Raw genomic sequence first — 27,077 nt, forward strand, 5'->3', positions numbered from 1 at the left:
AGTAGAGGTCTCAAGTTGCTGGAGAAATACCAACGATGTCTCCGCAAGATCCTACAAATCCTGAGAGGACAGACGCACCAACATTAGCGTCCTCAACCAGAGCAACATCCCCAGCATTGAAGCACTGACCACACTTGATCAGCTCTGCTGGGCAGGCCACATAGTTCGCATGCCAGATACGAGACTCTCAAAGCAAGCACTCTACTCAGAACTCCTTCACGGCAAACAAGCCAAAGGTGGGCAATGGAAACGTTACAAGGGCACCCACAAAGCCTCTCTGATAAAAGTGCAACATCCCCACTGACACCTGGGAGTCTCTGGCCAAAGACCGCCCTAAGTGGAGGAAGTGCATCCGGGAGGGCACTGAGCACCGAGCACCACGAGTCTCATCGCCGAGAGCATGCAGAAATCAAGCGCAGGCAGCGGAAAGAGCGTGCAGCAAACCAGTCCCACCCACCCCTTCCCTCAACGCGGTCTGTCCCACCTGTATTGGACTGTACAGCCAACTAAGAACTCATGTTAAGAGTGGAAGCAAGTCTCCCTTGATTCCGAGGGAATGCCTATGATGAAGATATTATCTCAATCATTGACAAGTCAAAAAAAAAATCACATGGCCTCAAATGTTCCACTTTACATTTCTGAAGTGGCAAATACAGTACTTCTCTTCAGTGCCAATGGAGATTCCTAAATTAGAAACTGTTTATTTTATGAGAAAATGCAGCGGTAAATGATTAGGTGAATATGACTAGATCAGATTAGATTTAGGATTTGATTGCATCAGGTTTCCAAGTTTACTGGAGCATCTCCCATGCTATTACAGTACATTTTTGCAGTCCTTGTTCCACAACCTTATAAGGGAAGAGTATTGACTACCTCAATTAAACAAGTAATTTTTCCAAAAGTAACAACCAATCTCTGTCAAGAGGCTGGTGTGAGGCCTTTAGAGTCTGAGAGTGGAACAGTTCCCAGTTTAAATGCAGTCCATTCCTTAACCAATCCTTGGGGCCGCAGCTTTCTGTTCTTATTTCAGGGTCGGAATTCCTTGCAGGAGTGAAGCTTTGGTCTGTTACAGGATAATCACTTGTTAAGGATCAAGCCCCAGCCAAGTTAGCCTATTAAAAGACAGATGCTAAGTTCACAAAAGGAAATAGTAAATTTGATAATGTTAATTCTATTCCTGGCCTATATGAAAGCTCATTTAAACAAGTGGCTTTTAAATGGATTTAATCCAAACTTGCACTCAGTTTGAAAGTTCACATACTCTAATAAGTCATTACTGGATCAACTTCAATCAAAGCTAGTTTCATATTTCAAATTTTCATTATGAACATTGAGCATTTTTGAAGCACGCACGCACACACATTCTCCACCCCCAACAAAAAACACACATTATGCAGTATTTCATTACCTATACATATTTAATTTAAAATACCCTGTGACTGAATTAAACTCAACTTTCAGACCAGCAAGATAATTTATAAACAAAGACCCACTCATAATCCTGAATGTTCCTATGACTGTCAGGAGATCCTGGTTTATTGACAATTCAGACAACAAATTGCTTTAATTTCAAGCTTACAAAATGTGGATGGTCTCTTATTCAATGCAATGGAATGAGAATATGTCCTCCTGAAGTCTCATGGCAAGCTTGAGGTGCTTACGGAAACAAAGGTTCTCCCTTTCTTTAACTATATGAAAGAGGCAACATGCCCTAACTTGCAATATTAGTCCTTCATTTTCCACGAGGCAGCTGTTTGTGGGATCTTATGTGCAAAATGGGGCCATTTTATTTGTATGTCACTGTACTTCACATACTATGAATTACTTTTAAGTGTTTTGATACATTTCTGAGATGCGGTAAGCTGAAGTCTTATTAAGGAGCTGCACCAGTGGGCTGGGACAATTGGCTTTGTACACTGTCACAGGGAAAGGCCTAGACTTTGACTGACATTGCCTCACAATATCATCACGTATATCCAGTTGCACCATTTAGGGATCAGTACAGACCTGCAGTGTACTACTCCATTGCAACGCATTGGAACCCAATGCTCCACTGTATTATTTTCCATTGTTGATGTTCACTGACATTCATTGTGCAACCAGACAGCACTTAGATGTGACAAAAGCAGGGATAAGGATTTCACTGGTGGCAGGTAAGCTAAGGGCAGAGGCAGGTGATGCTCCAAGAGGTGAAAGTAAGCAATGCTGGTAACAAATAGGATGCACTGTTTGAAGTTCGGCTCTGGGTTGTGAAAGATGCCAAGATTTTCCCTACCCAATATAATCGTGCGACTATCACAAGGACCACAGTCGTGCAAGGCTGCAGCTAAGCATCGCTTTCTCAGGGCTACTATGAATAGGCAATAAATGCAGCCTTTACAGTATTGCCAACATCCTGAGAACAAATTAAACAAAAGCACTTTACTGATAAACAGAGGCAGGCCAGCTCTAGTTTTCCTCTTTATTTTCAGGAGACTCCATGTACAAAACCTGATGTGGAAAAAACATTTTGTAGTTTGTTACAAAAATGTAAAATTTAGAGAATGATTCCAAAAAGAAATAAATTACTAAGGCTACATACACACACAATTGTTAGTGTCTATCATGCACCTATTCAATTGAAGATTAAAAATCCAAATAATGTCCCTAAAATCCACAAATTCTGTTTCAGTACAAGGTGCAGAAGCTGGTGGTTACAGTCCTTGGCTCTGTTTCAAGGATATTCAATAGAAATCATTTAAAAATCAGTTCCTTTATAAAAGTAGGTGTACAGTAGTTATAATGACACTTCAATAACACTTTCACAAGACTAGAAACCTCACAAGTGAGCTTACCAATCAATCTTACAGCAATGATTTTGGCTGCCAGAATCCTATAGGATCTTGTTTCCAACAATAAGGTTTTTTTTGCTTTACAGTGACACCGCTGAATATGATGCATTTTACATTCATAGAGACCACAATGGAATCAAGTTGCATGACAAATAAACATTTGTGGCGAGATCCCAGTTAATCAAGGAGGCCAGCTTCTTACTGTTAAAACATTCCGATCCTTGCAGGTTATAAACAGAATAGAGAACTGCAATGTCAGCAGATTCTAATTGCTTTGTAGGATTAACTCTGCAATCTGCCAACCTTGGTAATGTCAGTAAATTCTTACTGAAAAATAGGGGCTTCACTCATGGAAAAATACCAGGTAGGTTGTTTGGGATTGTGAGACTTATACAGGTCATCCACCTAAGCGCTCAACAAATCATAGCTGGTGTTTTCCATTAAGTAACCAAAAGAACTAAAGATTTGATTATGGTCTCTCCTCCCCATTGATTCAGAATGGGATGCAGTAGGACTATATTTGGCAAAGGTGCAGTGGTTTCTGAGTAAGTGGCACCCTAGGATTCTCAGGGGGTGAAGCCATCATTAGAAGATGAAGAGCACAGGAAATGAAAGAGAAAGCAGTAGCACAGGCATCAGAGACTGTTCTATAGAGAGTGTGTTCCTTCAGGGATCACACTGGATTTTCAGCGCTCAGAGTGGGGCTTGCGTGCCTGAAGATGGTCAATGTTATCTGGTACCTGAAGGTTTCCAGCAGAACTAAGGGACATTCTTGTCTTGTGTCACACAGGCATACTAACCAAAGTTTATTTTCTTAAAATGCACACAAAAACCCTTTAAATTAAGCCATTTGGACCCACAAGGCTTTTCCATGAAATTTTTAGCTAGCATTAGTGTTTTCATTTGTGGTTAAATTTCAAGTGATAAGAATATGGCCAATTTAATCAACAATCTGTTCAGAGGAATGCTACATGAAATTTGAGGTAGTGGTGGCAGAGATAATGCATGAAGAAATGCATTTCCTATCCGCCTGGTAATAGAACAGAAACTCGACTCAGCAATTACACAGCTTCTGTATTTAAAGTATGTTAAGAACCTGTGTGTGCAAATGTTGTTCCAGTCATATTGTATTCCATTAGAGGGAACAGAAGTTTATTCAACAATTCTTTAAGGCTACATCTGGCAGACAAGTCCTTTTCTGCTATAGCAAGATTAGTCTGTACCTGTTTCAATGTCACTGCGCCTAGCACCTACAGAGAGATCTTTTGGTCCCAGGCAATGCACATTCAATGCAATTACATTCTAATAGACAAGTGATGTACCGAAACATCACATTAATTTTGTACGCCATTTTCCCAGTTCTCTTTCGACTCCTGTACTTTGTCCTCCATTTTCACTCCAACTTTGGGACTCTAGTAATGGCCACACATTTCTGCACACAGCTACCATGGACTTGTTCATGGCCAATGTCAGTTGCAAAATGGTACTTTGCAACTGACTACATAGTAGAAGCATGAATCAGTTTGTCAGATCTAATTTCCATCTCAATAGCTTTCATGTGATGCTTCATCCAGTGGCCTAGCTGAAAGCTGACATAATTCAACCAAATGAGACTAGTTAGATTGACAGGCAGTCCTGATATCATCGAGTTAGAGTCAATTCTACTCCTCGAGCTACTGGGTTGCCAGACTTGTGGGTTTACTTTGCACATTGCCATTCTGCTGTTGTACTCATTATTCTGCATTAAAAAATATTAAAAGAAAACTGAACAAGGAGACAGAGAAAAATATGTCCTGACACAGCCCATCAATCAATACATTAAATCCTCTAATGTACTATTTAACTTTAGGGCAAAGTCAAAAGATACTAAAATTAAACAACAGAAATCAAACCTTGCTGTAAGATCAATTAGTAAATTCATTGTCCTAGAACATCTGACTTTGGGTAAAAACAAGCCAAAATCATTTCCTGTTGCAACCGGTAAGTTTGACAAATATTTAGATGGTTGCTTGGCTTGGTCTGATATACACATTGGGCAAATACTGTACTCTGCTCCTGATCTGATAAAACAATCTTTACACAAGAAATGTCAATTAAAAAAATTGCTTAAAACAAAGTTATCTGTTAAAAAATAAAAATAGAAGATTCAAAGGCCACAACCGTTAAAAAAAAGTTTAAAAAAATGTAAATTATTTCTCAAACAGAATTCTGACAGCAAATATTTCTGTATAAAAATTCCTTAAGCGGGAGTGCAGTGCATTGTGGGCAAGAGATGAGCCAGAAGGGCACATTCTGCATTGCACTACGAGAGGTAAAAGTGTGAAGAAAATGAATTACAGAGTCCTCAGTTAAAGAATGCAGTTCCTACTGGGCAGATCCCAAGATATTAGACAAAATGAAACAGAGTATTTTACATTCCTTAACCTTTCAGAAATACATGTGTCGCTGATATTAGTGTGCATGATTTAAAAACACATGAAAGACAAAATTAATGCTCATTCTTTGCTGTACAAATGTGCTCAAGTGTCCTAAACACCCATGTATCTTAGTGTTTCTTTATTCAAGCACTTCTCAAGCCCTCTTAAAGTGATATAGCTGAAATGATTTCCAATTTAGTGTTGGTTTTGGAAGAGGTGGTGGAAAGGGAGATTCTTCCCTATCTTTACATTACCTGCCTAAGGTAATACATCTAAATAAACTCTACATATTGGATAAAACACTATCTACTCTGTAACAATGCTTACACTGTGCAAGTCTACATTCGTGAACCAAATTTTCCAAGCATATTATCTGGGAAAAGCTGGTTCTCTAGAACACTAGGACTGGAAAGATGGGATCAATCTACATCTTCATTTGCAGAACAGTTTTCTAGAAATCGCCATCGACAGCCAGTGTTATCAATCTTCTCAAAGGAAGTCCCAAATCTCTAGAAACATACATTTAGGATTTCCAAAGAACTTTCTCCAGAATGTGAGATGGTCTACATGCAAAAGAACAGTTTCTAGAAACAAGTAGAAAGACAGTGCACTTCTCTCAATACGCAAAATGCTCAGGTTTCTAGAAGCCCATTGCTATAATGCTGGTATCTGGAAGTAGGCTGATACAGTCCTCATCAATCGAAGGAATATAGGCAAGCCCATGATAGGTGGAGTACTTTTTCTTGAAGATTTATACCAGAAAGTTTAGGTCTCTGGTATTTAGGAAAAAAATCTAAACATAGTCAAAAGATAACACCCTTCCCCATCCAAAGTGCAGTTGGATAATCTGACTGATCTGCCACATACGTCCTTGGCATTAACAGCTTATACCGATGTCTCGGACTGAAGGCGCAACACAAACTTGTGAGATTTTGGGTCGATGAACTCCTCAGAGAGTTTGATGAAAGGGATCTTTTTCACTACCACTATCAGACTGAAGTCAAGACATTTCAGTGTGAAAACCAAGCCATCCTTCAGGCCATTGGTCACCGCCTCTTCACTGCTCAATGTCCACTGACTGGCCAACCATCTGTTCTTATCGTACTGAAGAGTGGGTCCTGGGTTCAGATAACGCTCCAAAAAGGCCTATAAATAAAGTAAGACACATGGGGGAGGGGTGGGGGAAAGAGATTTGAAACACGCAAAATAAATCTTTGTAACACAAATACTGAATCAGAGGAAAAGCAAAATGATGTGCCTTAAGTCTCAACAAAAAGCAGAAACTTAAATGAACATGTACACCTGAAGTTTTTAAACAACGCACACCAACCCAATTCTGATTAATTCCCTAGTTTTGATAAACTTTATCAAATCTTATTAAAACATGAGAACACCAAAATAAACTTTTAAAGTTTATGGTTAGTAATTTAGTTTATGGACAAATATTAGTCAATATTTTAATACACCTATTTCATAGTGACATATTGCTGAATAATGTAAACTTAAATAAAGGGAGGAATCCTCTTGCATCTGGATTTTCTCTTTCATCCCTTTTATTGGGCTGAATACTGGATAAGAGCCAGTTAATCACCTTGTGATTCTCTTCCCCACCCCGCTCCCCCCAAACCATCACATCCTGTTCTTAAGCTGCAGCAGACAGGTAACTAACTGATTCTGACCACTGTGCAGCCTGGAAAGTGGTTTACAAGCTTTTCCATTTAAAATTATATGGTCTCGAAGCAACTTATATTTTGATCGAATTATGAATTTCTGATGAGGGATTTGTATTATAAGCAAGTTTGCTGGGTGTGTTGATTTTGTTCTGATCAGCAATCACTTGCATCAGTACCTTACTTTAACAGATTTTCAAATACCTTTGGCGTCATGTTGTTGGTAACACAGAATGCCAGGTGCTGCAGGATGCTCTCCATGGTGTGGTAGTGTTGCTGTCTGGTAGTGCGGAGATATTTCTGCAATGCTCTCGCCATTGAAGGAAAGATAGACTGTGCTGCATTCAAAGGGTCCATCACCTCTCCAGGAGCTTTCTGCTGTTCGTCATCCTGAAGCCGCCTGATGTGAGTAAAAGCCTCTTCCACTGCTACCACCAACCTGGAGAAACAACACAAGACAAAGAGAAAGCAGAAATGATCAGTTTCCTCAACTTTTCCCTCTGACATAGCTGCCTCTTTCCACACTTTATTCCTTTGAGTGAAGAGTAGCAGAATGAATATCAGCCATGTCTCATACCCACATTAGGAATTATGATAAGAATGCCAGGCTTAATCACTGGGGTGCTGGTTAAAATAGCTGCTGTGTACTGTGCAATAGCAAGCAGAGTAAGAAATAATTAGGTTACCTGCAAAGTAGTTTTAGTTAAATGCTGTGTAGACTCCCTGTTATCAGTGAAAGTAGAATAATTGATAATGTTTCAGGCCATCTAGTCAGGTTAATTTGAACACTACGCTGCTCCCCATACTTCCACAACTGGCAATTAAAAAAAAATAGGTCATCTCGATTATAATTTATTCACTACTTATTGTAACAGTGACCAAAATGATGCATGTCTGAAGGGGAATGAAACAAAATACCTCGAGGGTAAAATTCAACTTTGACAGGGCACAATCATGATAGGAAGATCAGGCGGGTTGCATAATGGGTGGCTGATCCACTAAATTTTACCCACCTCGAGTGAGAATTAGGTTGTGCATTGCCAGAAAAGTTCTATGCTGAGTGCTGTGGAAAGTGACTTTAAATGCAGCCAGGGGATGAAAACTACATGAAATACACCTGGAACTTTTTCTTTTAAAAAAAAACACAATGTCGTGTCCAACTGAGACAGGTCTGTTCTCTTGACAGCTGTATATCTGAACACAGGTACAATTACATGGCATTTTGGCCTACGCTGTCTGAGGTGCTGGTGGGGGGCATCATTGGTGGGTTGGGATTTTTGTCTGCCCCAGAGATGCCGCAGCTGTATTTCTGCACTAGACCAGGCAGGATTTTCTTTATCGAGGACCTGCTGTAACTTGAGGAAGGCAGCAGTTGCCTGAAGAAAGTAGGTTTTTTTTGTGAACATTTTTGTGTTTCTACTGTGGCCTATGCACAGCTGTACTATTGCTAAGGTCCCTGCACAAATAAACCTGAGGCCCCCTCTGCTGACTACTGAACACGGGAGGTCATGTTTCCGCCATTTTAATTTCATCAGTATCCGCGTGACAACACATTTTAGGCCGCTAGGCCCGCTCTTCTGGAAAAGGGAGGAGGCTAGTATACAGCGGAGCAAATCCTCAAGCACATTTTCAGCCCTGTCCACCCCAGATTTGATGCAAAATTGTCTGGATTGGGCTGGAAAGCCTAGGTCTTACTGTCCACACCATTACTTCAATACTATTCATTCACACCAAATTAAAATTCTCTTTAAACTGAACTAAAAGTAGTTATGACATTCAGCCCTCCACCTTCCAAATGAGAAAGCCCTATTCGCTATAGAGTTACACAGAATGGAAAGTTAAAAGTATGTTCTCTGCAGTGTATTTCCAAATTTCCCTATGTTGAGTGAGCCCCACTGTTACGTGTTACACCGTTATGTTCACCTGGACTAGTTTTGATCGCCTAGATGGGTCGGAGAGGAATCCCCCCCATCCCCCAACCCCAAAATTGGCCTGGATTTTTAAAATCTGTTTTTTGCCTCTCCCAGGAGATCCCATGGTCACAGGGTTTCAGGTGGAGTGTACATGTTGTGATACACAAGGTATCGCAATTGTGTGGGACAGGCTCGATGGACCAGATGGATTTTACTTGTCCGTCACTGTTCGTATATTCAGATATTGCAATTACCTTGCACGCCGCTTCCTCACCCTCCGATCGTGTTCTGCTTCCTCGTAGTACAGCTCATTGTGACTTGAATCACGCCTTCTCGCTGCTGCGGCAATCATTGCTCGAGACTGTCCAGCTGCATTGTTTCCAGGACCTATGAGTAATTCAATTTCAGGGGATAAAATAAATGCTGCTTGTTCTGACCATCAGCGAGCACCAGTGGTGACTGGGGAAACTTGCTCATTATGGCTAGGGCGGTCAAAAAAAAACCTGCCTAAGTTTACTCACTTCTTAATCGTTTGTCTTTGCTTGTGGAATAAACACAGCTTTCTAACAACTTCATGTCCCTGCACACATGCACACAAAATCTCTCCTAGTCCGATGCAAATCAAGTACACTGCAATATTTATTGACAGAAATAAGATTCAATTATCTTTCTTGGTTATATTTGTGCAAACTGTTGGAAATCTCTTCATAGGTCTGACAATGAATGATATAACCACAATCACTGCGCTTGGGAGTACAGAATTTTACGGTGTTTAAATGAGGTGTGTGCTAGATTGAATGTCTTAGAAAATGGTCCAAAACAGAATAGGGGAAAGATGCCGTCAGCTGCTTCTACCTCCCTGTGTGGAGTCTCCAAGCCTCAGCTCATCACATAAATGTGGCCAAAATGGGGAACCTAGAAAAGCAAGAAATTAAATCTACGGACCATCGTGCCCAACAAGACCCTCACTCATTTGAAGCTTTGAAATTAAATTTTCCAACTATGATAAAAACACAATTCTTCGACTATCTTTAACGATTTGCTTACAATTAGTTTTCATTTAGGGTATCTTACTTGAGTCACATTTGCATGTGGCTTGCCAGCCAGTTCAGTGTAACATTACCACACGTGATCCACCAAAAGTAAATGTGAACAAAGCCCTTGCAAAGAGTCAGTGCGGCGGTTCTTCACCAAGCTGATAGAGAAGCTTTTGGTGACAGTAACCAAACACCGATCCCCTTAATTATCACTAAAGCAACGGATTTCACTGAACTGCATAAACCTCGGAAACTGTAACTATAAAATGTAACACCTTAAAACAAAAACACCATTAACAACTCACTCTCGTTCACTTTGAGATGGGATTTTACTGCAGTGTGTCCTACAAACTGCATCACTCAGGGGCCACTTACACCGCAGCTTGGGGTTCCAGCTGGGTAGAAGAGCGTTTACAGGCTCCAACTTGGCAGGAATTGTAACAGCAGTGCCAAGGAGAAAGTTGTGCATATTTCTGATACACAGGTGAATAAGACTTACCTGGGAGGTTGGTGGACCTTTGGCAGCATCATCTTCTTTCACAAGGGACCCATTTTCCTCACCAGTTACTGCTATCAATTGCTGAAGCTAGACAGGGACATGCAGGCAACAGCAACCATACGCAACTGCACTGCATCCCTGGGAGGGGCTTGCATTTAAAAATGTAGATTTAACAAAAAATGTTGATGTGCCTACTTGCTGTGGGAGTTCAACAGGAAAAGTAGGAGAGGTAAAAAAAAGCAAAACTACGAAAATGCACCAAAAAGTGTCGAACATCAAAATGTCTTGGGGCGGGATGAGGAACGCCCTACACGTATCAGAAAATACATTGTGCATACATCAGCTTATTTCCCCCTTCAAAAAATTGTAATCAACCACTGCAAATAATACACCACAGAACCATTACAGCACTTGCGTGTACTTTAGCTCTCCCCTGAAATACAAACAAATGAAATATTGGGTATAACGGCAGCTCAAGTGATAAGTTCATGTCGTACTGCACAACCACTGTAACAAATTTGTTTCATATGTCATAGGCAAATCCACTGGGTTTCAATTTTCAGTGAAAAACAAATTGAATTGCAGAATCTGATCCCAAAACACTGATAGAAATCCTGAAATCCAATGCAATAAAAAGGAATTTAACTTCTTCAGTCAACTTATAAAGTACTGGCCTATATTCAGGGCTGTTTATCCAATTGCACATTATTGTTTTGAAGCTGTTTATCGGTGTTTCCAAGTTTTTTGGGTTGATATACATGAAATTTTGTTGATGGTGCACAGTAGTCAGGATTCTGATATCTATTTTTTTCTGTAGTATTTCAAAACCCCATCTGTAATGGTCATTTCACAAGTTACTTAAAATATAAAGCTGAACGCGCAGGGAACAGAGAACATTTTTTGACGGTCATACCCTGGCTGGATTATTTCTGTATGGACTTACCATCCACGTTGTAGACTTTCAGTCCAGCCATGTGCTTGGCTGCACGGGATTTTGCGGCAGTTAACAGCGCTGGGTTGTGAACGGTGAAATCCTTATAGTAATTCTCCAGAATGACGAGTGCGGCCCGCTGGATACTGCAAGCACACGATAACATTTCTGAATACAAATATACGGAACAGTCAAACAACACATCCAATCGCACCTCAGACCTCGCTGCCAATTCTGTAACCAAGGAGCATGACATTTTTTTAAATAAAGACATGGCAATTGGATTTAGCACTTCCTGGGCAATTCAAATTGTTCGATCTATGGCATAAATTTTATTAGATTGTAAATGACCAATATCTGAAGAAATCTTGGAACTTTTCTTTAAACTTCAGCTCTCTGGCAGCTTGTAACAGATCCAATCGTGGTGAATAAACTTCACATATTGAAACAAAATTCCAAGTTCTCAGGAACAGACAGAGGTGGGGCAATACCTGTACATAGCAGTTTAGTATATATTAGAACAGGGGCACTTAGCCCTCTGCCCTATCTAGATCCCCAACTAGGACAGAATCGAGGCTTCTGGAACAGACATCAGCTCACATTCAGATTCTAGAAATCAAACCTTTCAACTAGTAAATGTGGGTAGAACATTTCAAGATAGGTAGAATTCAGCTTGGATGTACATTTTCTAGCATCAGTGCCGGTAACAGAGTTTTGTCTCAATTTCTAGTTGATTCACAAATGTTTAGATTCTGCTTCTTCCGAGCCCTTCCATTGTACTCAACTCCCCACCACACCACCCCATAGCCATTTACCAGCCCGTTACCTTTCATCCAAGCTGGTAAATAGCTCAATTGTACCAATTAAGAAATTAGGATTTACTAGTTAGAAGTGCTGTCCCGCCCACTCCAGTTAAATGCAGATCAAAGCCAAAATTCATTGTAGTTTATTTCAATCCATGTTAAGTACAGAAGCAGTTCAACAGATTGATTCTGTATTTTGAGATGATGGGATGGAGAAAGAGAATCAGCTTTAAATTGGGTACACGGAATCTCTCAAGTATGCATTGCATATTTGGCAACGATTCACAAATGAGGGGTGGCGACTTGCTGCAGCAGGAAGATCTGCTGAATCTACCCCAAGAATCAATGTAAATGAAGGCTTGCGCGAAAGGATCGAGTTGATCATGAAATTACATTCCTATAATGCCTTTAATTTCCTACATTAGAAGTGACTACACTCCAAAAGTACTTCATTGGCTGTAAAGCGCTTTGAGATATCCAGCGGTCGTGAAAGGCGCTATATAAATCCAAGTCTTTTTTAATATAGAAAAATGACCCACGGTACTTAAGAGGCATGAAGGAAAAAAATGGCAAGATAGAAAGGAGGATATATTAGAAGGTGTGACCAAAAGCTCGGTCAAAGAACTGGATTTTAAGGAGGGTCTTAAAGGAGGAGAGAGGAGCAGAGAAATTAAGGAGTTTAGGGAGGAAACTGCAGAGCGTGGGAGCCTAGGTAGTTGAAGACGCAGCTGCCAACAGTGGGGCAAAGGTAAGCGGGATGCATAAGCGGTCAGAGTCAGCGAAACAGACAGCTCTTGGGGGACGGGGAGCCCATGTAAGTCAGCAAGGACAGGGGTGATGGATGAGCAGGATAGGATATGGGCAGCAGAGTTTTGGATGAGCTGGTTTATGCAATCTGGATGATGGGATATAACAGAAGTGAAAACAGACCGTCTTTGTGATGGACAGGATATGGGACTGGAAACCAAGTCTGGGGTCAAATAGGATGCAGAGGCTGTAAACAGTTGGGTTCAGCCCGAAACAGTAGTCAGGGAGGAGGCTGGAGTTCGTAGTGAGGATATCGTGCTTGCGGCTGGGGTGAAAGACAATAGCTTCAGTCTTAGTGGGGGAAATTGTGGCTCATCAAGGACTGTATATTGACAAATAGTCTGACAGCAGGGAGGTGGCAGAGGAAGAAAGCTGGGCATCAATGTGGATGTAGAAAGAGGGGGGTGGGAAGGGGGGGCCAAGGACGGATTGATGGAGGAATTCCCGAGGTGATGGCGTGGGAATGGGAAGAGAGGCTGCTGGTAGAGATGCTCCGACTAGGAACGGATAGGTATGACTGGAATTCAAGTGAGGGCAGTCCCACTGAGGAAAGGCACTGAAGGAGAATGATATGGTTGGCCATGCCAAATGTCGAGAAGGATGAGGAGGGATAGTGCACCATGGTCAGTCACATAGAATGTCATTTATAACATTGATTGGGGCTGTTTCAGTGCTGTGGAAGGGGCGGCGTCCTGATTGGAGGGGTTCAATCATGGAGTTGCAGGAAACATGGGCATGGATTTGGGAGAAGATCGACCCTATAATCATAATAAAAAACCTAAATGAAAGATTTTTTAAAAGCACAAGATAACAGTGGACGATCGGAGCCTTTCTTTAAAGGTTATAAAGCATGTCCATAACTTCCTTGATGACCTAATGTAGACCGCAAGGTTTGATTTCAGGTTGGGCTAGCCACAGCATAAATAGGTGCAACACAAATGGCCTCAGTGCCCCCTGGTCTGGATGGAATAAAAAAAAACAGCCAGGGCCTTACTCTTGACCGCTATCAAGCAACTTCTGCTAGAAAGTGTGTGTGCAAAAGTCAGGTGAGGGAAGAAACAGGTTTGGCTGAATTATCCTCCACATTCAAACCAGAGAGGAGCACTAACTAGGAACACACAAAGAATGGGTGAGGCACAAGAAGGCTTCAGTCATCCATCAAATGGTGCAGCAATAGCAGTTAAAGCCTTCAGGACAGAAGGGGACAAAACTGATGAAATGAAATAGGCACACATGTATCCCTCCCCGTGGGAGTCAGCAATCACTGCTGTGCAGCATTAAAGGAAATTAGCTTTCAGGTTACACTCAATATGTTTAAAGAGGTCAGAGGTACAAGAGAAGAATTTATTAAGAGTCAAGAATGTGTTGGGGAGGAGTTTCTACATTCAACCGCTGCTTAACATTTACTGCTTTAGGTCAGAGCTCATCACTATCATTAAAAGTTGTACAAAAGGAGGAAATTCATTAAGGCAATTAGTGATCAAACAAGTCTACGGTTGTGGCCAAGTCCCATCATATCCCAGATATCACAAACTCCCATTTATGGTCATTTTAAGACAATAAACAATGCTAATTATTCAAGATTGCACAGTTAAATGCATTCAGCCACTGGTTCTAAACTTCTGAATAGTTTCATCCCATGTTTCGAGCATCAAGTTGTCAGTGGATGAACTACTTTCTGACTTTGCTCAAAATGCCTGGGTTTTATTACGGTCCATTTAATATTACGGTTGCATTGCAATGCCAGATTTCTGCCAGCAGAGGCCCCCAGTGAACTGTTTAAATGCTGGAGCCCCATTAACAGTGTAAACGAAAGCAAAATACTGCGGATGCTGGAAATCTGAAATAAAAACAGGTAATGCTGGAAATACTCAGCAGATCAGGCAGCATCTGTGGAGAGAGAAACTGAGCTAGCGTTTCAGGTCGATGAACTTTCACCAGAACTGGAAAAAGTTAGGTGTGTAACAGGTTTTAAGCAAGTATAAGAACATAAGAAATAGGAACAGGAGGAGGCCATATGGCCCCTCGAGCCTGCTCTGCCATTCAATAAGATCATAGCTGATCTGATCATGGACTCAGCTCCACTTCCCCGCTCCCCATAACCCCTTATCATTTAAGAAACTGTCTATTTCTGTCTTAAATTTATTCAATGTCCCAGCTTCCACAGCTCTCTGAGGCAGTGAATTCCACAGATTTACAACCCACTGAGAGAAGAAATTTCTCTTCATCTGTTTTAAATGGGTAGCCCCTTATTCTAAGATCATGCCCTCTAGTTCTAGTTTCTCCCATCAGTGGAAACATTCTCTCTGCATCCACCTTGACAAGTCCCCTCATAATCTTATAAGTTTTGATAAGATCACCTCTCATTCTTCTGAATTCCAATGAGTAGAGGCCCAACCTCCTCAACCTTTCCTCATAAGTCAACCTCCTCATCCCCGGAATCAACCTAGTGAACCTTTTCTGTAACAGGCAAGTACAGAGACAGGGAAAAGGGGGGAAAAGAACAAAAGGGAAGGTCTGCGACGGTGGAAGACAGGAGAGATTAAATAACTAAAGGGTGCAAGGCAAAAGGAGATGGTAATGTCCATCATCCCTTTTGTTATTTAATCTCTCCTGCCTTCCCCCTTCAGACCTTCCCTTTTGTTCTTTTCTCCCCTTCCCCCCTTTTCCCTGTCTCTGTACTTGCCTGTTAAATCTCTAACTTTTTCCAGTTCTGTCGAAAGGTCACTGACCTGAAACGTTAACAGTGTAAACAGTTCAGAATGAGTGTGTCCTTTGTTCACTATGATTCACACACTGATTTTCTGCCTGTAGCACTGTAAATTTGACAAGTGTCAGATATTCTGATCAACACACACAGCCAGTAAACTACATCAGAAAGCTTGGGTTTGAAAACAAAACAGAAAAGTCCTTGGTCATTTCAGGGCTCAAGATTCTCTCAGGGATGAAAGATATTACAGATGAACAGCATTTAAAAACAGATGAAGAGAAAGAGACAGAGAAAAACAAAAACACACACAGGAAAAGAAACAGAATGACCTGTGAAGTGCTTGGGTGGAGAACAGGAGATAGTTAAATGGCAGAAGTGATATCAGCAGGAGACAAAAGGAGGCATAATGAAAAAAAAACAAAAGAAAGAAAAGACCTATAGGAGAGAGAGGGTGTGAATAGCTAAAGAGAAGCACAATCAACCAGCAAGAGGGAGCAGGCTCCAGTGACCTGGAAGTCTGATGGATGAGAAAAAAAGGTCGACACCAAGGGTGTATTTCACCCCCGTACTTTGGAGGCAGGAAGAGATGCCACCGCTGGAGGGGTGCTGGTTACCTTGGGATAAGCAAGAGTGATAAACAAGGCCAATCGTGTGGGGCTGTACTACAGAAAGGAGGGTGTGGAGGATGATGGGGTGATTTAATGTGTCAAACGTTGCAGAAATTTCAAGCTGGACAAGATAATGGTCTTCAGTGATATAGAATGTTATTGGTGACTTTGACCAGTGTAGTCTCTATGTTGTGGGCAGTGCTGAAGTGAGACTGAAGGAGGTGAGCTTAGAGAGTTGGATGCTATTCAAAAACCTTAAAGAATTGCAAATCACTACGATCTTCCCAAAATCTTCTGGCTTTTAAAGCCAAAGATCTACTTCTAGATTGACTTGAACTTCCTCTGACTCTTTACAACACTGGTGGTGTCCTGCACTATCTGCCAGTTAAAAGAAAAATCTTAAAGAACCTTTCATTTACAACAATAATTCACATAACATGACTCATACCAGGAAGAAAATAACAACCACAGAGGAAAAATAAAGAAAAATGGAAAAGAATGAAAGACAGGTAAAAGTGGATAGGCCAGATGTGGGAGCACTTGCCTCATGTTCAGACAGTTTCCTGTTTGAACTAGTTTGTTAATATTCCCAGTACCAGCAACCTGAACATAACAAGGTGGGTTCAGCTTGCACTTCCGATGCCAGAGGTGCTTCTCTTTCAGACATTTACTGAGATTGGAAGAGATAATTGGCTACATTTGGTTGTGCATTCCTTAATTTTTTTTAATTTTAAGATGGTTAACCTTCATCTAATATGGCTGGTTCAGTCAACAAGAGGAATCACAGGGACAGCCGTAAGCAGCAGTTCTTTTCATCTAATGATGCTAAATTATTCGCAGCTTTATATTTTTATTTTCTTTTTAAATTAAAGCACTTTCTTCTAGCTAGTACTGCAAAACAGTAAAGAAAGCAGAAAAGGGATAGGATTCATGTCACCTGATCATGGTATAGATGATGAGGCAGCGGAAGGAGCGTGCAGCAAACCAGGCTCCCTGCCCACCCTTTCCCTCACCGACTATCTGTCCCACCTGTGACAGAGACTGTGGTTCTCGTATTGGACTGTTCAGCCACCTAAGGACTCATGTTAAGAGTGGAAACAAGTCCTCCTCGATCCCGAGGGACTGCCTTTGATGATGAGGAGATGATAATGCAGGGACTCATTGATGTTGCAACATCCAATATATGAAATAAGCTGCTTCACAGCTGATAACCTCAGAAGTATGAAGCACAAACAGTAATGCAAATTACCTCAGCAAGATAGAAGACACTTTTACAAATTCACAGTGAATGGTTTATCTTAACTTCAATCTTGTTTAAAATCCAGCAATCCCCAATTAAAAATATACGCCAACTTTACCATAATTTGACAATAAACCTTAAGTACTAAACTCTTGAGATTTGGTCACAGGTAATTAGCACGAACACTCCACTATAATGGAAAAGAAAGATGCAAATTGACATGCTCAATGTCACTCACTCAGCAAATTGAAATGGTGTTCGTAAAAGTGTAGAGATACAAATCAACTGCAAATAGCAGGAGCTACAGTGCTTTTCACAGCAAGACAAACACTTCACCCACTGATGGCAGCTGCTTGGATTATACCAAACATCAGCTTTCCCTTTTCCCTTTATTTCTTCTGTCATCTCATAATGGTTGCAGTTCCCAATTGTGTTACCACAGATGAAACTGCTCTGGAAAGCTTGAACAATCATTTTGTATAAAGGGGTAATAATAGGAGGGGGAAAAAAAAAAAAGAGATGAAAAACTACATTGGCAGCAAAAACGACACAGTTTTTACAGAGCTGTTACATGTCACATACCTCAGTAGGCCCAGACTGTAGAAATGGGATTCCCCATCAGTTGACCGGGTCACTTTCACAGTGAACATGGGCTGCAGCTGACGCAATTCCAGCAGCACAATTGCCAGATAGTGAATGAACAAGAGGGCATCTACCAGTGAAACTGCGTACTGAACAATTCCTTGGTAATTTGGATCTCTCGAGTCCAGAATACGCACTCCATAGAACAGCCAATAGGAAACCACAAACACAAAGATCAGCACCATCAGGAGTGCCCGGAACACAAAAACTCGTGGCATCTGTGCCTTTGGTTTGCGGAAGAAGAGTGCCCAGGTTCCAATGAGAAGGATGAGAAGCTTGAAGGCAACTGAGATGAATAGTCCTTCGCATACAGTACCACAGGGTTCAAGTACTTCTCGCCAAAGAACCTGAGGCAGGACCATAAAGGCAATGGGAGTTAAAAAGACCAATACTCCAAGCACAGCAGCAATGGCTATCCCTAAATGCCGAGTGCAGTCCAGCCCACCATCATCCACATCCTTTGTGATCCTTGCAATGTCTTCCTGTGAGATACTGTGCTCAGAAGTCCCAGTAATGGCTGTTGTGGTTTCACCCCAGTTATCGTCCTGCAAGGTAAAATGCAATGATCAGAATTGCACTTTACAAACTTTTACTGAAATCAGCAACTAAAATCAAGAAGAATCCAATAATTTATTTTTGAAGCTTTTAACCTGCCCTGGAGTGTTTTGATATGTAGTCTGGTTAAATGCTAATATTGTGCTGGGTCCTTATCAAATCAGTAAGTTTATCAAATCTTCAACAACTCTCCAACCCAGCACTGGTATACAGGTCTCCATGAGAAGCACAGAATGCCCCAAAATAAGCTCAAGATATACTAAATTCAAATGGTTATTTTCTTAATTTTTTTTATATCTATGCTATTGCAATACTTTTGAATCACTCAGAGCCTACATAGTTCTGCGAAAATATTTAAAGCTACCATTTGAGACACCAAAATTACACCTTCAATGGGAATATTTTAATCAAATCTACCAGAGAAATTACACTCTTAATTATTAGATAAGTGCAGAAATCCTAGTATCTAATTCGGCAGAATAAGAGGATACATGGCATAACTTAACCATGATTTTTCTTCAAAAAGAACACACTTTTTCCAGAACTAACAGCCAGACAAAATCTTTCCACATTTGTTTACATTGTCCTTAGTGACTAGAGAAAATTATCCCCGTAATTACATTATTGTACTCCTTCTTACATTACAACAGCTTTGGGACGTCCGGTGGTCATGAAAAGCACTATATAAATAAAGTATTTTTCTCTCTCTCAAGATTTGCATCTTGATTGCCAAAGTGCGCTTAGTCTGACACTTCCACTATTGCTAGTGTTCTTCACAAATGGTCTTGCTCACAACTGCTACGATGAACAGGTCAGTAATTTAATCTAGTTTCGGGGAATAATTTAAATCAAAACCCCCTTTAAACATGTGTGATTCGGAGGCTACAGCAGCAAATATTTTTAGAACTTCCTTGCTGCCTTTTGTCCCTGAAGACACACTGCAGTTTTGCTCGTGTTTGGACATTGTGTCAGACCGCAGGACGATGAAGAGGATGGACCTCAGCGCATCTAAAAAGGTCCAGATCCTGGCAAACAGATTTAGTGAAAGTTCTATTACTGTTGTAACTAGCATATTTCCTGCCTTGCACATGTGCTATCTGATGCTGTACCTCACAGGATACTAGCAGTAACTAATCTCTGTACAAAAATGGAGTAAATGCCACTGTACACAGTTCTAAGTCATCCTCTAACTGCCCTCAGCTGCCCAAACTACAGCAGGATTGAATCACATTGATTCCCCCTCCCCTTTTATAGGGGACACTTGTAAAATTCAGGATTTAATGCCCCCCCAAAAAAACAAAAAAAAACTACAAAAATACAAAAAAAAAAACCAAAAAAACAAAAAAGGGCATTGGAAAATGTTTGGAGTGGCCCCCCGGGGTACTTGATTTAAATGTTTTATTTTGTCTCAAAGAGTTGAATCACATTGATTTGGTAAACCCATGGCTTAATTAACCAAAGTCCAACCCTTCAGTGCTGCAATGGGTGTGCAAATTACTCTGGCTGGGTCCCGTTTAGGTTATTTGTGTTAGATAAGAAAGCTTGGCTTTTTTTCTTGTTACCTTTTCACTGAGGAAATTTACACAAGCTCACAATTTGCCTTTTAAAAGCAAACATTATAAAGTTTACTGAACAAATTCTTTCAAAAAAATAAAATGACTGCAACCATGCTTTAGTGAATGCTTTCCCATTCCATGAAGAGAACTCCCACGATGACAAACATTATGATTGAACACAGAGACCAAAACTGAGACAAAAAAAGTTGTCAGTAGAAAAGGTTAGGGGGTAGAGCAAAGGTTACACAGACCCACAGCACAAGTATAAACAGCCCGTCCCAACAAATTTGACTTCAACCACTGATAACAACTTGCATTTAGATAATCTAGAAAATCCCCCAAGATGTTTTAAAGAGGGGGAGAAAAGATAAATGGGAGTAGATAAAGGAAAGGGCAATGAAGCATGCATCAAAATTAGGATGGGCAACCAAAAAGATGGTTTTGAATTAGATCTTTAAAAGTGAAGAGGTTGGGTGAAGGCGGGAGATGATCCACAAAAGGCCAAGAATTGGAGGATCAAAGGAAGCAAAAGGGATTGTAAAAGAAAGGAGAAGAAATTGCAAACAAAGTGGGGCATGGCCATGTAGAGATTTGAAGACAAGGGTAAGGATTCTAAGTTTAATGTGTACGGGGGAGTGAGTGTAGGTCATCAAGTACAGGGTTAATGGGTGACCAAGACAGTGCAGGAGTTTTGGGCAAATTGGACAAGGGTATTATGTATGCCACAGTAATTACAATGGGATGCAACTGCTGCCACTTAGAGGGCCCAAATTTGCCCCCAGGGTTAGAACGGCGCATCTCCGTCTGCGCCTATTATTTACTTTGGTATTCTCCCCTTCATCAGATCGATCCATACCCTTGGCGCAGCGCAGCAGAACGTGTGGGGGGGGGCGGAGCCAGGTCCTGGCGCTGAAAACAGTGCCGGGACCTCTGCACACGCGCACTAGAGTGTGCGCGCATGTGCAGTAGCTCCTTGCCCCCGAGGCTGCATGGGAAAGGTCCGAAGCACGCCGCCCACAGCCCTGGCTGAATGGGCTCACCGGGGCTGTGAAGATCGGACTCGGGCCTCCCTCCTGTTCAGCTCCCGCTCACTGCCCCCCACCCATTCAGCTCCCGTTCCTCGCCCGCCCAGCATCTTGCTGGGGGCGGGCCCCGCCCAAAGTCTTCGGCCCAGCTTCCTCTCATCGGCGGGGCCCGTTCAGCCTCCCCCTCTCCCCTCCCACCCCCCTTCCTCTCGCTGTCAGAAACAGAGAGACACTGACAGAGGCAGAGAGAGCGGGAGACACTGACAGAGACAGTGAGACACACACTGGGGCGGGGGGGGGCGACCCAGCACGCTTTTGGAGGGATATTTTTTTTTTTTGATTGATTTATTTATCATTTATTATTAATGATGGATGTTTGTAAACTTTCCTACCCACCCCCCCACCCCCCCCCCCCCCCACCCATTTCTCGCTCCCTACGCCTGATTTCTAAGTGTAGGCAAGGTTTTTCTGAGCGTACAAAAATCTACACTTACTCCATTCTAGGTTAGTTTGGAGTACATTTTCGCTGCCTAAACTTGCAAAACAGGCATAAGTGGCTGGACATGCCCCCTTTTGAAAAAAAAATCTGTTCTCAAATGGAACTATTCTAACTCACTAAAACTGGAGCAAACTAAATGCCGAGAATTGCAATTTCTATAATGCTCCATTCTAAACTAGTTGGTCCAAAAAAAACTCAGGCCGAAATTTGAGCCCAGGGTCTTTCAAAGTGACTATTATACACAACTAATATATTCATTTAATAAAAAAGGAACATTACAATGCTACAAAGCTGTGATGCTCCAGTGTTAGAAATGATAAAAAGGATTCAAGAGTAGATACAGATAAGCTATTTCCTCTGGTGGGGGAATCCAGAACAGGGCGGGGGGGGGGGGGAAAGAGTGAATGATGTTAAAATTAGAGCTAGGCCAATGAGGAGTTAAATCAGGAAGCACTTTTTCACACAATGGGTAGTGGAAATCTGGAACTCGTTCCCCCAAAAACCTGTAGATTGCTGGGTCAATTGAAATTTTCAAGACTGAGATCACCAGATTTTTATTAGGCATGGGTATCAAGAGATACGGATCATAGGTGGGTAAATGGAATTGGGAACAGATCAGTATGATCTAATTGAATGACAGCACAGGTTGAGTGCCCTACTACTGTTCCTATGTCAGGAAATGTTATGTCACAGGTGTGTGCAACATTCCCTACTCAGCAGGCCGGATAGTGAATTTGACTGTCTGGCAAGTTCCAAGACTAGGTACATCGGCACTAGCAACAAAGGAAAATTGGGAGACAATTCAGCTCAGTTTGCTCTAATTTAGAATCAGAAGCAAAAGAAAAAAAGAGACAAGTTAACTTGTAGGAAACCTCTTTGTATGTATATCTATTTAATAAAGCAAAGTAACAAAAGGAGTTATTTCAGATAAAACTTTTGAATTTTAGAAATTTCCATATACAAATATCATAATATTCATTGCCTTTCTGGTGCCTGGTTTCACAGACCTAGCTCAATAACTATAGTTCCAGTACAATCTTCAAAATCTACCAGCAACATCCATTTCAACATTTGCTAAGTATGTCCAAGCCCTTACCTGTACTGTCTCATCTCCACGAGTTGACTCATTGCCAAGGAGTGGCTCTGCTGGTGGCGTTTGGATGGTAACAGATTTCTCGGACCGGCTGCCATCTTTGTTTCTGGATTTTTGCCGATCCCGGCTCCTTTCACTGAAAGGGGCAAGAGCAGGGATTTATTCATTGCCAGGGAATGCTGCCACAGGATCCGTATCGGACAACTTTAGATCGTAATCTACAGCAGTGTACTACAATTCAATATAAACTCCGCTTAAATAATCAACGTGTTCTCCCAGTCTGAAACTCACATCATGCTTGGCCTAAACGTGTTTGGACAATAGGCCCATCTCCCATTTTAATGCGATAGATTGCACGACAAAATCAATCTACACTCAAAAATTTCTCCACAAAGTTGGGGTAGAGGTGATTTTAAGCAAGTGTTTAAAAAGTACACCACGATCTATCTTGTGAACAAAGTTTCGAGTTAGACAGACTGACAGATGGACAAAGGGGCCAGATGTAGCATAACAGAATTTGTGAATGAGACAAGCAAATTAGGAAATAAGCAAAAAAAAGCTGCAGAAAAGCTAAAGAATTAAAGTAATGAGTGAGTCAAAATAGATAAAATTAATGGACGGAAAAAATGGGATTAACCATTTTTTTAAACTTTTTGTTTCTTTGCTTTTCCATTTTCTAGGTCTCCCGACACAATATCCAGTGGAATATATAGGCAACTCTTTGTCCTCTAGCAATGCTGTTTTGCAATCAGCTGTCAGAGGATGTATGAAAATGCCCGAGAATGGTGATCTCTCACTCCCCCACCTCAACTTCCCCTTTCCCTCCACCCAACACATGCCGATAGTGGTATTTTATTCTGATCACCATCTCATTTTGACCAAATCCTCAACAATGGCAATTATAAGCACACACCCAAATTCTACCGCTGTGGGACTGTGATGATCCAATGTGCCGTGACACCTGGAATGTTTTATATTTTGTTTCTAAGACTGGGAAAAATAATGGAGCTAATCTTGCCTAAATCCAGTCATCAACTCCTAACCTAAAGTTGACAGAGACCAAAGTTTGCTATAAAATAGGACAGCTAATCTACAGCTCCGGGATCCTAACGTGTCATTGCTGCTAAATTGATGTAACGTACATCTCGAACATAAAACACATTACTAATGTTTTTGGATGCCAAATGCTGTCAAGCCCTCTGCAAAATCTGCCCTCTGTTGTATTACTTATTGGGTAACGGCATTGTGTGGTTTGTACTGAGCTAAGTAAATGAGAACCTCGATTGTGTACCAAATCAAACTGGCGCATGAAACTATTTGCCCTTGCTGCTTGGTCAAACATTCCCACAAGATGGGATGCAGGTTGGAGATTAGGGTGACACATCCTGGTCAACAACATGCGAAGAGCTATGCTTTGTTTTAATGGAGAAGAATTCTCACAAGAGAACAAGGACTCATGGTGGCCCTGCCAACCTAATAACTCTCTTGACATGAGGAGGCAGCTCTGTAAATAGTTATGAGTGAAGGTGTTTGGGTGTGTGGGCTAGGGAGAGCAAGGCGGATCAAAGCAAGCATGTTCTTTTACTTCATCATCTGGCTATCTTTTGAGATACAGGCTCAGTTTGCATAACAGCAGCAAGGCAATGAATACATTTGCATTAGAACTCTGCGTCCAGCCACTTCCTCATACAAATACTTGGTAACACATGCTCTTTTTCTCCTTTTATAGGGGCCTCCCAAGGTGGCAGGGCATGATAGGAGGAGGTATGGATGAGATAAAAGGCACTATATAAATGCAAGTCTTTCTTTCTCAGGGACCATATCACATTGTCCAACTCAATCATACCCCTCAAGGGATTCAAAAATTACCAATGGACAGGAGTAGCTAGTTAAGTGTGGCAGTACTTGTAGGGTCATTATGACCCAGCACAATATAGTCACAGGAATCCCCACAGTTTCCATTGGCCAGCAACAGGCTGCCCCAATTTCAATCCACCCACTGAGGTAGTACTAAGATCATAGATTAGGTAGAAAACACATACAATACATTGTCACCAAGAGGAAGTATCCGGAAAACAAATAGTAATATATGCACGGAGCACTAGGAGGAACACATAAACATACAGCAGAGTGCAAATGAGAAGACAAGTGAATTTTCTGCACAAGGCAGGAGACACGTGGCAGGAGTCCACTAAGATCCAGGAGTTTACATGTTGTGTGGACTTACTCTTATGGGGCCCAATTTTCCCCAACCCCTTTTTTCGGTGCACTTATCCTAAATGCGCCGACTTTGCACGCCTGAAATGGCGCCGAAAAAAGTGGCCCCATCCTGCCCGCTCTGCCGAGTCTCCAGTGTCCCAGTGTGGCGTAGTGAAGTGGGGGGTGGAGCAACAGCCCAGCACAGAAAACACTGTCGGCAGCTGCGCGCATGCGCAGTGACGTCTGTGCGCATGCTCCTCGCCCTCCCAGCATGTCCTGCAGGCTGTGAACAGGACCCGATGCTCGCAGCCCCTATCCTCGGCCGAGTGGCCTCCCGCACCGGCCAGCCGACTTCCCGGGCCGAGGTAGGACTTGAGTTTTATTTTTTATTTATTGATGGTTGTGCTTTGTTTAGTGAGGCGAGTTTTGACTGTGTGGGGGAGGGGGGGGGAAAGAGAGAGAGGAGAGTTTTGATGGGGGGGGGGGGGGGGAGAAACGGACAAGAGTATTTTGATGGGGTGGGGAGGGGGTGGGAGACTTAAAAAAAAATTGCTTCTGGCATAAAGGTAGGACTTCTATTTTTTATTTGTTATTGATTGATTGCTTATTACTTTTTGTGGTATGTTTAGTGCTTTGTAAGTCTTGGTGCAGGTCCTCTCAGCTTCCTTGTATTTTTTATTTGTTACTGAATGCTTATTTTTGTGCCTTGTTTAGTGCTTTGTAAGTCTTGGTGCTTTAAATGTACTAACTTGCGCCGAATTCTTAACTGCCCGCAATGTTTTTCAGAGCTGGCCACATACGCTGACCTAAATCGATTTGGAGTAAGTTTTAGCTGGCCAAAGTGGCACAAATAACCAAAACTGGCCTAAGTGGCTGGGATCTCCCCCTTTTGAAAAAAAAACTCAACTAAAAAAAATCGTATCTAACAGAGTTACTCTGGAGCAAGTTTATTGGGGAAAATGGCGTTTTTTTAAACTTACGCCAGAAAAAACAACTTACTCCAAAACAATTGGAGCAAGTCATGGCCAAAATTGGGCCCATGATTTGAGTAAGGGACAAATTGTACACTTCTTTAAATTAATTGTTATTGATTCTCTACAAGATTTTCATTTACTACATTTGTGTTTTTAAAATAAACTCCAATTGTTCAATCAGGGTCTGAAAGTTAAATTACTAAATTTATAGTGATTTTAGCTCGGTATAAATCTCCTTTGGAGCAGAAAAACTGGTCATTCAATTTTGAACAAAGTCAGAAAAGTTCCAAAGAGGAGCTTTCTTTCTTCCTGTCTCCAACTTTCCTCCAGATAAATATACATTCGGTCACCCGAGTTACTATCCAAGTTGTAATTACATCGTTGATAATACAAACTATTCCAAAGAAACGGTACCTACCCGTGTCTGTGAGAGCTCTTGGAGCGGCCTGAATAGTAGGAATAGCCAGAGTATGTGGATTCTGTGTCCATTGTCGCAGATTCCTTGCTGACTGGAAGATGGATTGATTTCCAACAGTTAAAGGTTTTTGGTCTGGCTTTCTGGGGGCCAAACAGTGGTTTGTGAATGGTCTTGTCCAGGCCAGATGGGATGGTCAGTAGGTTGGCAGCATGGTTCTTTAACTGGTCTATTTTGGAAGCAAATCGGGGGTCTCTTGTGAAGAAACATTAACCTGCAGCAAGAGCACACATGCAAGTAAAATATTTTTCAAGCAGCATATTTCACAGACTCCAATTCATATAGTGATTATTGCACTGCAGGTAACCCACTGACAAATATTTGATAATTACATATATTCCTCCACACAGTAACAAGGAAATCACCCAATTACTTTTGTAAATTGAAGCTTTAAACCTAGCTATTAAACACAAACACATCCATAGTTAAGTCTCACAGAGCACAACAGGATATGTTCTCTGAACAGAGTGTAAACCGGAAACCAGAGAGGGATTCAGTTTGTATTACAACTAACACAGCATCTCAACTATCCACAAGTACAAGTCACCCTATTTTGTGGTTACCGAGTCATTGAAAATACCCAGCATACAAGT

The 27,077-nt window shown here is 41.5% G+C and overlaps 1 protein-coding gene across 1 annotated transcript; it reads right to left on the reverse strand.

Moving 5' to 3' along the window:
* Positions 1 to 1,528: 1,528 nt before the first annotated feature.
* Positions 1,529 to 26,692, reverse strand: LOC139276057 (vang-like protein 1). The gene is made up of 7 exons (XM_070893475.1): positions 26,428 to 26,692; positions 22,840 to 22,972; positions 18,049 to 18,653; positions 11,311 to 11,444; positions 9,086 to 9,218; positions 7,123 to 7,357; positions 1,529 to 6,394 (listed from the first exon to the last, which is right to left on the reverse strand). The coding sequence occupies exons 1-7, from the start codon at positions 26,496 to 26,498 to the stop codon at positions 6,134 to 6,136; spliced, it is 1,572 nt and encodes a 523-aa protein (XP_070749576.1). The 5' UTR covers positions 26,499 to 26,692; the 3' UTR covers positions 1,529 to 6,133.
* Between the last annotated feature and the right edge of the window lie 385 nt (positions 26,693 to 27,077).

Source organism: Pristiophorus japonicus, chromosome 11 (genome assembly GCF_044704955.1).
Source record: "Pristiophorus japonicus isolate sPriJap1 chromosome 11, sPriJap1.hap1, whole genome shotgun sequence".
NCBI lineage: Eukaryota > Metazoa > Chordata > Chondrichthyes > Pristiophoridae > Pristiophorus > Pristiophorus japonicus.

What these genes read in the sequence shown, in the direction of transcription:
- LOC139276057 (XM_070893475.1), bottom strand. Translation starts at nt 26,498, where the DNA reads ATGGACACAGAATCCACATACTCTGGCTATTCCTACTATTCAGGCCGC. An exon ending in GAAAGTCTACAACGTGGATG is followed by an intron (nt 9,219 to 11,310) that starts GTAAGTCCATAC and finishes AATTACTCATAG; the next exon opens with GTCCTGGAAACAATGCAGCT. An exon ending in CCAACAACATGACGCCAAAG is followed by an intron (nt 6,395 to 7,122) that starts GTATTTGAAAAT and finishes CTTTATTTATAG; the next exon opens with GCCTTTTTGGAGCGTTATCT.